Below are 12,158 nucleotides of genomic sequence, written 5' to 3'. Positions count from 1 at the left end.
ATTGGTTAATTGGGCCATATTGAAAAATGATTTGTTCCCATATCATTTGAGTCCATTGCTTTTATCTCAATGTATCTTTGCTTTTATAAATACAAAATTAACCCTATAATTAATAAATAGCATAATTTTACTATCCCTAAATTAATAATATTTCCATATCTAATTTTCATTAAAAAGATCAAAAAACCTAAGAATCTTCGTCTATCTCGATTATTCCGCCTCTTTACAATCTGTCTACTTACGGAAAACTTAGACTAAGGTGATTCTCCGGCAATATCTCTTGCGATCTCATCGGCGTTCTCACCGACGCTTTCTCAGGTGTTCTCTCCGCTCTAACGTAGTACTCGATTCTAAGGTGAATAATCTCCCTCGTTATTCCTTATAATCTCTACTCGTTATTCACATTCTGTCTCCAAGCACAACATGTTACATAGATATAAACATTTGATTTTGTTGAAAAAGGAAATATAGAAAAAGAAGAAAAGAAAAAAATCGTTCAATCGAAATATATAATTATAATTCAACGTGATTCAATATAACTCAAAGACAAAACAAGATAAATTTGTATAAAATTAGTTAGGATTTGCTTTCTATATTTTCTCAGATAAAACATAAAGTATACGAAAATATATAATACATATTGTAAAAAAAGCCATAGACGACAAAAAGGTTAAAATACATATTCTAAAAAAGATTGATCATGATAGACAAAAGGTTAGAATATAAATTACCATGTTTAGAATATAGCATACATATAAAAACTCGTTGTTTTTTTCTACGATATATAATAGAGTAAAAGCTATAACACAAGTTGACTTACTTTAGATTTTTCTACAGTGTAATAAAAAACCTACAATATATATATTTTCAATGATCTATATAAATATATATTATTTTATAAATAACAAAGACATTTGGTTAGAAATGATGCAGACGTATTATATATTTAGATAGATCATAGAGAAAAGTTTACAATACAAATTATAACTTTTATAAAACTTAGAACGGCGATTTTATCCTTATAAAAATATTATAACATACATTCTAACAAATTTTGATCAACATATCCAATTTTTTTTTGGAATTAAAGTTTTGTATATTAAAAGATATAAAATATTTTCATGATAAAGTATTTTTTTTTTCATATTTCTGATATACATATATATTTTTCATAATTATTTTCGTTATTATGAAAATAATTATGCCTAACATTGGCCCATTAATGCTAATGTATAAAGGAACATACATATTTTCATTTTGTCCTATATTACCGATTTTCCCTTAATTTTTTTGATGAGTTTTGTCACTAAAACATTCAGAAAACAATTAGATCCGATTTTAGTTGAAAACTTAATCAGAAAACAAAACTTAAATTAGAAAACCTGAGTTAATTACAAATTAATTAAAAATCAAACAAAACCAATTAGAAATATATTGCAAAGATGAAATATGTCCTAGGTAAGAATAAAATTAATGCTAAGAGATACTATTATTTTGACATTAATTGGAAGAGATATTTCCATGAAAGTATTTACCATCCAGTCTAAAAATAGCATATTTCATTATTTACTCTTTTTTAATTTAAAACTAAAATTCTGTTTCTATTGCTACCAATGAAAGGGAAGCCTGTATCTTGTTGAAAACCAGACAAGAGAAACGAACGATCAGATCCCCTTTTGTCGTTTTAAGCTTAAGAATTAGAAATGAGCGAGCTTCGGAAACCCATATCGAAAAGACAAGAAGAAGAAGAAGATAATAATGTCGGTAGCAGAGAAGAGCAGGAACAAGCCCTTGTCGCTTTAGTAGAGCACCGTTCAGCTGAGACAGAGCGTCTCAAGCATCACATATCTAACTACCAAGCCAAGGTTTGTCTACTTCCCTTTTAACTTTCCTCTCTGGGAATGATTGAATTGATTTTTGGGGGATTTCTCAGCTTATTGAAGCAGAAAGAAGCTTGAGAGATTCAAAAGCTAAGCTAGCTAACCTTCGTGGTCATGATGATGGAGTTTCAGTTCCATCTGTTAGTAGTGCAAAGAAAGAGAACCCATTAAAGACTTTGAGAAATGTTAATGATGATGAATCTACAAAAAACTTTACTCCTTCTAGGAAAGACTATCCATCTCCATCACCTAGCAAGATTCTTAAACCCTCTGTTCCTACAAGTAATAGTAGTAGTATCTCCAAGTCCAAGACCAACACTCCTGTTGCTGTGAAGCAAAAGCCTGAAACATCTTCTCGTGACAGTATCTCCAACTCCAAGTCCAAAACTGTTGTTGTGAAACAAACATCTTCTCGTGACAGTCCTAATCTTAAAGCTAGCAGAGATCGGGATAGAGGGACGAAAAGGAAGTTCGGTAAGTTCTTTTAACATTCCATGTTCGTCTTTTTTGCTATGTTAAACTTCTTGTCGGACCAGGATCGTTAGCTCAACTGACAATTGTGTTAGAAGTCTCTGGTTCGAGTGACTGTTGGCACGAAACTAATATTATTCGGGTCTGGGGAGTATGGGGTTTGTCTCAAAAAAAAAAAAAAAAAATCTGGTCTGAATATTTGTGTCCCTTTATGGCAGAGCAAAAGGAGCATAAAGAGGTGATTCGGTTTATAGCTAGAAACTCTTCACCAACTACAATCAAGTGTAATTCTAGCAACCAAATCTCCAGTCAGCACAAGAGGAAGTTAAGAAGCTTGATTCTCTGCCCTGTAAATGAGCAGCTGTTTGCAACAAGGTACAAGACCCATTAGTCTGCTATTATTGTATTTGAAATAAGACTCTGGACTCTGAATCTCTGATATCTTTTCCTTATGTATCATAAAGTTCGCTGGATGGCATGGTCAGTTTATGGCAACTGCAACCTGGAAGGTTCGTTTTTTCCCCACCACTTTAGTCATTATCTTTCTCTGTTGATATTAGTTTGGGACTAACTTAGGAGTGAGGAAGCTTGTGGTGCTTGATAAAAGTGATGCCTTGTAGCTACTTGCTTTAGGTTGTTAATGGTTGAGTATCTTTTTGTTGTATATATTGTTAGTATACCATCTAGAAGGATTAGTTTACTTTAGTAAACAGAACATAACAAATAAATCATATGTGCTAATGCATTATAGATTCAAGTTTCATGGTTCCATTTAAAATCAGGAAGAACCAATGTAAAACAAGATTGAGAGCCTAACTACCATATAGAAAATATTGTCTCTCCATGTAGTTAATACACCCTTGTGATCTCTTTGCAGATTGGCTGCATCATTGCTTAGTACAACAGACTGTTTATCTCAAAAACAAAGAAGATGGGGAGAAGATATGGCCTGGCACCCATCCGGGCACACCCTTTTCTCTGTATACACTGCAGACGATGGTGATTCTCAGATATCCATCCTAAATTTGAACAAGACCCGCGGGGTAACAAACACCAACACACACACACACAAAATAGTATTTTTTTTTTTTTTGTGGAAAGTCACTAAAACTTAAGTATTTTGTTTTTTTGTGTTGTTAAAAGGTAACTTTCCTGGAGAATAAACCACACGTGAAAGGGATAATCAACAACATAAAGTTCATGCCGTGGGAAAACACATGCTTTGCAACGGGAGGGAGTGATCACGCCGTTGTTCTATGGAACGAGAGTGATGATGATGAAGAAAACAAATGGAAGTCGAAAACTCTACACAGGAATCTGCATTCAGCTGCTGTAATGGGAGTTGATGGGATGAGGAACAAGAACGTCGTTTTGTCGGTTGGAGCAGACAAGAGGATATACGGGTTTGATGTTCAAGTTGGTAGAGCAGACTACAAGCATCAGATAGAGTATAAATGCATGAGCGTCCTCTCCAACCCTTGTGACTTCAATCTGTTTATGGTTCAATCCGGGTAAGAAGAAGAAACTTTATTTAAAAAAATAATAATTTTTTTAAAAAAATTGTGAGTTTACTAATGTAAGAATCTTTGACAGGGAACCGGAGAAACAGCTTAGATTGTTTGATATCAGATTAAGGAGAACGGAGCTTCATTCGTTTGGTTGGAAGCAAGACAGTAGTGAATCACAGTCAGCTTTGATAAACCAGTCTTGGTCTCCTGATGGTTTATACATCACCTCTGGTTCAGCTGACCCGGTTATCCATGTTTTTGACATCAGGTAACTCTTTCAGCATTAAATGAATTTAGTATTGGATTGTGATTTTAAGAGTGTTGTTGTCTCTGCTTGGATTGTGTGGTTTAGGTACAATGCTCGTAAACCGACGCAGTCAATAAAAGCTCATCAGAAGAGAGTGTTTAAAGCGGAATGGCATTACTCTCAGCCACTTCTTATCTCCATATCTTCTGATCTCAACATTGGTCTGCACAAGATCTCTTGACCACTCTGAGCTGAGGTTCAGGATTAGTAAAGCTTAATGTTGGTTGGCTTAGTCATCATTCCCAAATTCAAATAGATTTACAAACCAATTCTTATTTATAGGCATCAACATCATTTACATGGGGAACTGAATTGAAAGCTTGTCTTGATCTTCCTATTAATTTCAGTTTTATAAATGATTATTTAACCTTACTGATGTGCTCTGCCTCTAGTAGTTGTGATTTCACAATTATTTTTATTTTCTGATGTTGAAACAAGTTCTTGGAATCATGCAAAGCTCCACCAAATCCCAAAATGTGTTCTTCAAGGACATGGTAAGATCTTTAAGGTCGGCCGGCTTCTTATTTGGTTCTTCTCATTGTCTCCTGGTGTCACTAACACAAAACTAATCATTGAGAGTCTTATGGTAAAGAGAGAGTACAGTTTGGGTAGGAATATAAGGATGTTTTAGTGATTTCCACAGCTGGATCAAATCAGTGATTACAATGTGGGATTCGATAAGGTTTCATAGGTTTGATTTGAAGATGGGTTGTGTTCTTGTAAAGATTATTAGTAAGAGAGTAACAAGTAATAAACTATTTTGTCATGAGCATACAAAATAAAATAAAAAATCCGACCTGCCGGAATCGAACCAGCGACCTAAAGATTACAGCAACTACTACAGTCTTCCGCTCTACCAACTGAGCTAAGGTCGGATTGTTGTAATGTTGTGTCTCGTTTATTATATAAACTATATTGTCCTCTATTATTACGTAGCAAAGCTTAAAAACAAAAACTTTACTAAACTTTGTGACGTGGCTAATGAGAAATGGGCTTGTGAGGAGCACACACTCTTCCACATCCTCTCGCTCTTTCTATACTCTTCCTCTCATCATCACGTTTATCTTCTCTCGTCTCCACTGATCCCACCAACCACACTTACTTCTCTCAATGGCGACGATGTACGTTCCTCCGGCGACGCTTTACGCCGGCAAACCGACTCCAGTGACTTCAAACCTCCAGAGATCGTCTTTCTTGCCGTATTACTCGTTGAGGATACTCGGCGACAAGAAGAAGAAGTCTCTTTCGAAATCTTCGTCACCATCCTCTGCTCCAAGATTCTCCATGCGTGTCTCCTCCAAGCAAGCCTATATCTGCCGTGATTGCGGGTCTCTTTCAGTCCCTCTCTTTCCTCTCTCTCTCTCTAACATATAAAAGTTCATTTATCATCATCATCATCATCTCTTTCTATTGATTCACAGGTATATATACAATGACAGAACTCCATTCGATAAGTTGCCTGATAATTACTTCTGTCCAGGTATGTTGACTACTTAGAATGTTGACCAGTTTTTTTTTCTTTATAGGAACTGTTTTTGGTTTTGAACGGTGTTATAATGTTGGCTGTTTTGCAGTGTGTGCTGCTCCTAAACGGCGGTTCAGACCGTACATGCCTGATGTGAGCAAGAACGTCAACGACAAGGATGTGAGAAAGGCTAGAAAAGCTGAGCTCCAACGTGACGAAGCCGTTGGGTAAGACAAAAACACTCTTCTTTTTTTAACATCTATTGCCACTCTCATTCATATCATTTTTTTGTATCTTATGGTAATCTCACGCAGGAAGGCTTTGCCTATAGCAATTGCTGTTGGGGTTCTAGCTTTAGCAGCTCTTTACTTCTATGTCAACAGTACCGCATGAACTGCTGCATCAAGAGGCTAGCTACATTCTTGTTTCGTTTTGTATTAACATGTCTTCTCTGAGTTGTTGTTAGACATTATAAATGAAGTAAAATGTTGAGATTTCTATATATGTACAAAAACGGTATTCAATGTTGTTGGAAATGAAATACAAGACAAGTGTGAACAAAGGGGGTTGGTAAAAGAATGGCTACAAGTCTTGCAAGATGAGTGATCCTTGTATTGGTCTATCGATTGAAGATTGATAAAGTATGTTCAAAGAAGACAGGCTCTCATTGATGCTTGAGTATGTCGCTGGCTTGAACTCGTATGGACCTTGTTTTGGTCCCCAAACCTGCAATGTCCCAATGCCAAAGTCCCACTTATTATGTAAGCTTTATGAGATTTCATTTCTTAGTAATAGCAGCAATTCGATAAGAGTGAGAAAGATGGGATGAACCTGGTTTTGATTCTCATCAAAGCAACGATCCCAGAGGTGTATCTCATTGTTTTTCAAAACTGCAAGATCTGAGGTACAATAGCTAGCCCCATTCTGCAATCGGAGAACAAAACTTCAAGCGAGGAAGAACAGGAAGAGTTTAAAAAGCTAGAGATAGTGGCTTTTGCTAATAAGAGCAGTACCCATGAATTTGGAAATCCACCGGGTGAAGTTGAGCCTTCGTACAAGCAACGTCTCCCACGGCCACAACAACTGAGGTGTATAGTTGTCAAATGCTCTCCAATGTCCTATTAGTTTTAGATAACATTGTTATAACCAGCGATCTCTACTGACTCAAAAACCCTTAAAAGACTTACACCGATGACTTCTTCAGGAAGTGGGCGTTGGTCCTTAGGGCGGTCACAGAAATTTCTGTACTCCTCAGCGTCTCTAATCGCATATGAACTTACCTGGTGCATCAAACATTGCTTATATACTTTAATACTGTATTGTAATACATAAGAAAAGATTCACAACAGCTCATAACCTCACCTCAACATCACATTTCAGCTCTTTAGGACACGGCTTGACCATATATAATCTCTGGAACCGTAACAACGAATAAAGACTTTAGCTTTAGTTCAAACGGGAATCAAAACAAGACTGCTTACTTGACGAAAGGGTTTCTGAGGAGTCCTCCAAAACGCCTGAAGAAGAACACAATCATACATGACACAAGTGAACATACATGGATCAATCAATGTAGTGTTACTTTCAAGTACCTGTTCGAGATACAAGACTTGTGAACCATCAACCATCTCAGCAGCTGGACAGCTCATCATTCTGCCAAAAAGCTAATTCAAACTCAGATTCATTCCACAACACAAACTTTAGAGATAAAAACATTAAATAACGAGAACCTTATGTTGAAGTAATTCTCAGGATCCCTTGAAGCTTGCTCCCTCGTGAACTTCAAAACCATCAAGAGTTTAGAAGAATCAGGGAAGAAACGTTTAAGTGTAGTAAGAAGGCATTGGGGATTGAGAAATTTTAAAACCTTCTCTCCGGTGAGAGAACGAGAGACGACGCGTGCGTGATCCCTACGAGTGGTGGATTTAGTTAGACGCTTGAGGAGAATAGCGCCTCCGATCAGGACCAGTGTCTTAACCACGACGCCACGAGCTCGGCTCCACCCGTTGGAGCTTGGTTCCGGATCCGAACCCGACCCGGTACACATGAACACCTTTATCGATTTTGTTCAATTTTGCCGATCAGAAAAAAAACTGCAGAGAAGAGGAGGATGTGTCGATTACGATGGAACCAGTGGTGAGATTGATTGCCACGGGTAAACTGCAGAGAAGAGGCAGTTCGTTAATTGGTCAAGGGACTGTTCGTTTGTTTATTTTTCAAAAATAAATGCAGCCTAAGATTTATAGAAAGTACAAAAGGATAGTGAACATATCATGAGCTTAATATATTTTTTCATTCTTCGGAAATCAAAGAAAAGTCTTTATAATATCACAATGAACATATATAAACTAAAAAAGTTTATATAAAAAGAAAAGAAAACCTCATACTAATAAAAGTTTGAGGGATAATTAATTTCTTCATTTCAACAACTCTTTGTCTTTCCAACAATCCAATTAGGTTTATGTCAAAATATGATGAAACTAATTTTCATGTTTTTAAAGAAAGAATTTGATTGTGCATTAAGATACAAGAGTTGATATGAAAATTAATTGCAATGGTCTTATTTCGTATTGGTTCTTCTAAGCAAAAAATAATTATTATCCCAAGATTTATAAGTTACAGAATGAATTCTTGAAACATAGATCTTTAAGTATTATTATTCTTTATAAATCAAAGAAAACAATGGGTGAAAACACTAAAGAACATATACAAAACGAAAAAATATCATAAATGCAGAAAACTAACGATGTTAAGGGGTAAAACTTTTATTCATATCAAGTATCAATTCTTATATCTTCCACAATTAACTATAAACTAACTTTAAAAAACGAGTAAGAAAACAAGAAGCAAGTCCCATCCAATTTTTCTCATTAGAAACTGATCTCACGTCTCTCAGCGAAGAACTTTCCAGTGATAGCTTGATCAGGAAGCAATGCAAGCCAGACTCCAGTGTCAGCTCCATCCTCTGCTGAGATATTCCCCGCATAACCGGTCATTGCGGTTTTCACCCAACCGGGACAAAAGCAGTTTGCATATATCTTCTCTCCTTCTGGTCTCTCAGATAGTTCTTTGGCTAGTACTCGAGTGTATGCGTTCACCGCCATTTTCGAGACGGAATAGTCTGTGAAAGAATGTGGCCAACCTCCAGATTCCCACGTTCCTTCTTCCACTTGGTTCAGAAACTCAGAGACTGTTTCGTCAATGATCTCCTCTGTCAGAGAGTCCACATCCATAAGCTTCGCTCTCACCGCTTCGTTCTCGAGTTTCTATTCAAGAAGAATAAATCATAATAATTTGTTGTTGCTAACATAACGTTAGAAGAGGAAAAAAACGAAAGAGTTAAATATTATTATGTACACTGTGGCGGCCTTTTAATCTACCAAGCCTCGAGGTGACGTTGACAATACGAGCACCTGGAGAAGCTTGTCTCATCAATGGAATCATGGCTTTGATTATGTTTTTTGTCCCATTGTAGTTTGTAGATATAACCATATGAGAGTACTCTACGGAGTTATGTGTTCCAACATTGTAGTTTACACCTGCATTGTTTATCTTAAAAAAAAAAGCACATCATCAAGTTTTTAATCAATGTTCAAGAAATCGAACGCCATTTAGCAGATTGTTTAAACAGTGCTAAAAACGATTTTTTGAATGCACTGATTTTTAAAAAATCTTGTTGAATTTCAGACCTGATTTTTAGATAACCAAAGTGAAAGAAAATGTTATAATGGGATCAAACTTACTAAAACATCAATGAATCCATATTTTTCCTTAATCCATTGGCAGAAGTCCTGAATTGAGGAAGTGTCCAAGATGTCAAGGCGGTGGAAATCAACGTTGAACCCACCTTCTTGCAACACTTTAGCGGCTTCGACGCCTACATTCTCGTCTCTAGATGTTAGAATAACAGTTAAGCCATGTCCAGCCAATTGTTTCACCATCTCAAATCCTATCCCTCTATTCGCACCTGTTACCACCGCCACAGTTTCAGAGGTCCACCACCTAACAACAATTTTTATTTCAGCATATTCAAGAAAAAAAACAAAAATATCTAATGAATCTCCTAAATGACATAATATAATCATAACTTCTGATTAAAGATCAAAACATAAAATGGTTCACCAAAAAAACAAGACAAAAACGACAAAGTCATCTTAAAAAGAAGATACCTCTGGTGATCGGAGTAAGGAATAGTACGAAGGAGAGAGACTTGTTGGAGTCTCTTGTCTCGTTTCTCCTTGCTTCCAACCATTTCTGTCTTCTTTCTTTTATCTCTGTTTTACGACTCTTTCTTTTTTCTTCAATCTGAATATGCATGACCAAACTTTTTCATCTCCCTCTGGCAGATTCTTCTCATCCTTTTTGTGGATCAAAGGTCAATCTCTCCACTATTTGCGTGAGTTTTGTGTGGCCTCTCATTTTCGAATTCATAGTGAATCTATTTTTAGATCCAAGTCTTTTTTTTTTAATGGGAGTAGAATTAGCCTGGAGTGATTCAGTTGTGCATTTTGGTTCAATCTCTGATTTTCATATATACTAGTACTACCTCCTGTCAATCATTTTTACTATTCCAAAAATTCTGATCATAAAACTATAATGATTATCAACATATCAAAATAGATTACTATTTTAATCCCATTTTTTTTTTCAAATCAAAGTCACCTACAGTTGCACATTGTATAAAAATATAGATTTCACATTGGCACATAAACATAGCACACTTTATTTTAATACACATTTTCAGATAGATGTTTAATGTAGTTTTTCTGTTTTTTGTATTGTATATTTACTTATTGTTTATTATTATTTTAATATTATGATAGATATTTACTGTAATATTTTTATTTTTCATATTCTATATTCTATATTACTTATTATTTATTTTATTATACATTTTCAGATAGATGTTTAATTTAGTTTTTCCATTTTTAATATTGTATATTTACTTATTGTTTATTTTTTTATTGTATATTTAATTATTCCATTTTTTTCTTTTATATCAAATGATAATATTATGTTAGATATATAATGTAATATTTATATTTCTTTTATTATATATTTACTTATTGTTTAGTTTTTCTTGTATTGTATATTTAATTATTATAATATTACGATAGATGTTTAATATAATATTTTTATTTCTTATATTTTATATTTACTTATTATTTATTTACTACATATTTTCAGAGAGATGGTTAATTTATTTATATTCATTTCTTAATTGTATATTTACTTATTGTTTGTTTTTTATATTGAATATTTACCTATTCTAATATTGTATATTTGCTTATTATTTATTTTTTCTTATATTGTATATTTACTTATTCTAATTGTTTTGCTTTTATATCAAATTTTTATATTATGATAGATGTTTAATCTAATATTTCTATTTCTTATACAATATATTTACTTCTTATTTATTTTATTATAAATTTTTCAGATAGATGTTTAGTATAGTTTTTTATTTCTTATATTATATATTTACTTATTTTTTTATATTTTATATTTACATATTCTAATATTATAATAGATGTTTAATGTAATATTTTTATATTATATATTTACTTATTGTTTATTTTACTATACATTTTTCAAATAGATATTTAATTTAGTTTATCTATTTTTTATATTGCATATTTACTTATTTCTTTTGTATGTATATTTACTTATTATTTATTTTTTTTTATAATATAATATTTCTACTTTGTATACTGTATCTAAGAACACTCATCTATGGTAAAAGCTCTTGTTATCCTATTTCTAAATTGCTATTCCAAATCTACAATATTTTTCTACAAAAAATATAAATTTCTTAAATTTCTTAATGTCAATCTATCAACAAAAATTCTTGTTATCCCAATTGCTTAATCACGATTTCAAATCTATAATATTTCTCTACAAAAGTAAAGTTTTTTCTATGATAGCAGTTTTTAGAAAATTTCTTTAAAAAATGCAACCTTTTGCCCAAAAATTCTAAAAGAATGTTCATCTATCAACAAAAACCTTTTGAGGAGTTTATAGAAAATTTATTTAAACATAGAATTTATTGATCAAATATTCTAAAAGAATGTCATCAATCAACAACTCTTGTTATTCTAATTACTCAATCACAATCTCAAATCTACAATATTTCTCTTCAAAAATGATGACTTTTCCAAAATAGCAGTTTTTATAAAATTTATTTAGAAAATGCAACCTATTGATCAAACATTTTAAAAGAATGCTCATCTATCAACAAAAACTCTTGTTATCCTAATTTGTAAATCATAATTTCAAATCTACATTATTTCTCTACAAAAATGATAACGTTCCTAAAATAGCAGTTTCAGGAATATTTATTTAAAATACACAACATAATGATCAAAAATTCTAAAAAATATCATCCATCAACAAAAATTCTTGTTATCCTAATTTCTCAATCACAATTTTAAATTTACAATATTTCTCTACAAAATTGATAACATTCCCAAAATTGATAACTTTCCCAAATTTATTTACAAATAGAACCTATTGATCAAATATATAAA

General features: G+C 33.2%; 4 protein-coding genes and 1 non-coding gene across 14 annotated transcripts; 2 read left to right on the top strand and 3 right to left on the bottom strand.

Moving 5' to 3' along the window:
• Positions 1-79: 79 nt before the first annotated feature.
• LOC103857256 lies at positions 80-4,538 on the top strand. The gene is made up of 9 exons (XM_009134432.3): positions 80-355; positions 1,621-1,865; positions 1,934-2,354; positions 2,570-2,726; positions 2,816-2,860; positions 3,229-3,394; positions 3,495-3,862; positions 3,945-4,127; positions 4,212-4,538. The coding sequence occupies exons 2-9, from the start codon at positions 1,704-1,706 to the stop codon at positions 4,345-4,347; spliced, it is 1,638 nt and encodes a 545-aa protein (XP_009132680.1). The 5' UTR covers positions 80-355; positions 1,621-1,703; the 3' UTR covers positions 4,348-4,538.
• A 419-nt stretch (positions 4,539-4,957) lies between these two features.
• Positions 4,958-5,041, bottom strand: TRNAY-GUA. The gene is given in 2 exon segments: positions 4,958-4,993; positions 5,005-5,041. It is a non-coding gene; the product is annotated as a tRNA-Tyr (tRNA).
• Positions 5,042-5,144: 103 nt separating this feature from the next.
• On the top strand, positions 5,145-6,173 carry LOC103857253. The gene is made up of 4 exons (XM_009134429.3): positions 5,145-5,494; positions 5,588-5,646; positions 5,741-5,858; positions 5,946-6,173. Exons 1-4 carry the CDS (start codon positions 5,277-5,279, stop codon positions 6,022-6,024), a joined length of 474 nt encoding a protein of 157 aa, XP_009132677.1. The 5' UTR covers positions 5,145-5,276; the 3' UTR covers positions 6,025-6,173.
• On the bottom strand, positions 6,108-7,972 carry LOC103857254 (chromophore lyase CRL, chloroplastic). Of its 10 annotated transcripts, none has more exons than XM_033288811.1 (9): positions 7,499-7,877; positions 7,362-7,411; positions 7,224-7,284; positions 7,113-7,148; positions 6,989-7,044; positions 6,819-6,906; positions 6,645-6,749; positions 6,463-6,555; positions 6,108-6,357 (listed from the first exon to the last, which is right to left on the bottom strand). In XM_033288811.1, exons 1-9 carry the CDS (start codon positions 7,676-7,678, stop codon positions 6,214-6,216), a joined length of 813 nt encoding a protein of 270 aa, XP_033144702.1. In that variant the 5' UTR covers positions 7,679-7,877; the 3' UTR covers positions 6,108-6,213. The 10 variants fall into 10 exon arrangements, with proteins under 10 accessions (XP_033144702.1, XP_009132678.1, XP_033144699.1 ...); XM_009134430.3 differs by having other exon boundaries at positions 6,819-6,911; positions 6,994-7,044; positions 7,499-7,858; XM_033288808.1 differs by having other exon boundaries at positions 7,362-7,972.
• Positions 7,973-8,204: 232 nt separating this feature from the next.
• Positions 8,205-10,563, bottom strand: LOC103857252 ((+)-neomenthol dehydrogenase). The gene is made up of 5 exons (XM_009134428.3): positions 9,801-10,563; positions 9,375-9,633; positions 8,989-9,183; positions 8,377-8,897; positions 8,205-8,326 (listed from the first exon to the last, which is right to left on the bottom strand). The coding sequence occupies exons 1-4, from the start codon at positions 9,881-9,883 to the stop codon at positions 8,502-8,504; spliced, it is 933 nt and encodes a 310-aa protein (XP_009132676.1). The 5' UTR covers positions 9,884-10,563; the 3' UTR covers positions 8,205-8,326; positions 8,377-8,501.
• Between the last annotated feature and the right edge of the window lie 1,595 nt (positions 10,564-12,158).

This window comes from Brassica rapa, chromosome A03 (assembly GCF_000309985.2).
Source record: "Brassica rapa cultivar Chiifu-401-42 chromosome A03, CAAS_Brap_v3.01, whole genome shotgun sequence".
In the NCBI taxonomy this organism is placed as follows: Eukaryota; Viridiplantae; Streptophyta; class Magnoliopsida; order Brassicales; family Brassicaceae; genus Brassica; species Brassica rapa.
This window is presented reverse-complemented; position numbering and strand designations above follow the sequence as displayed.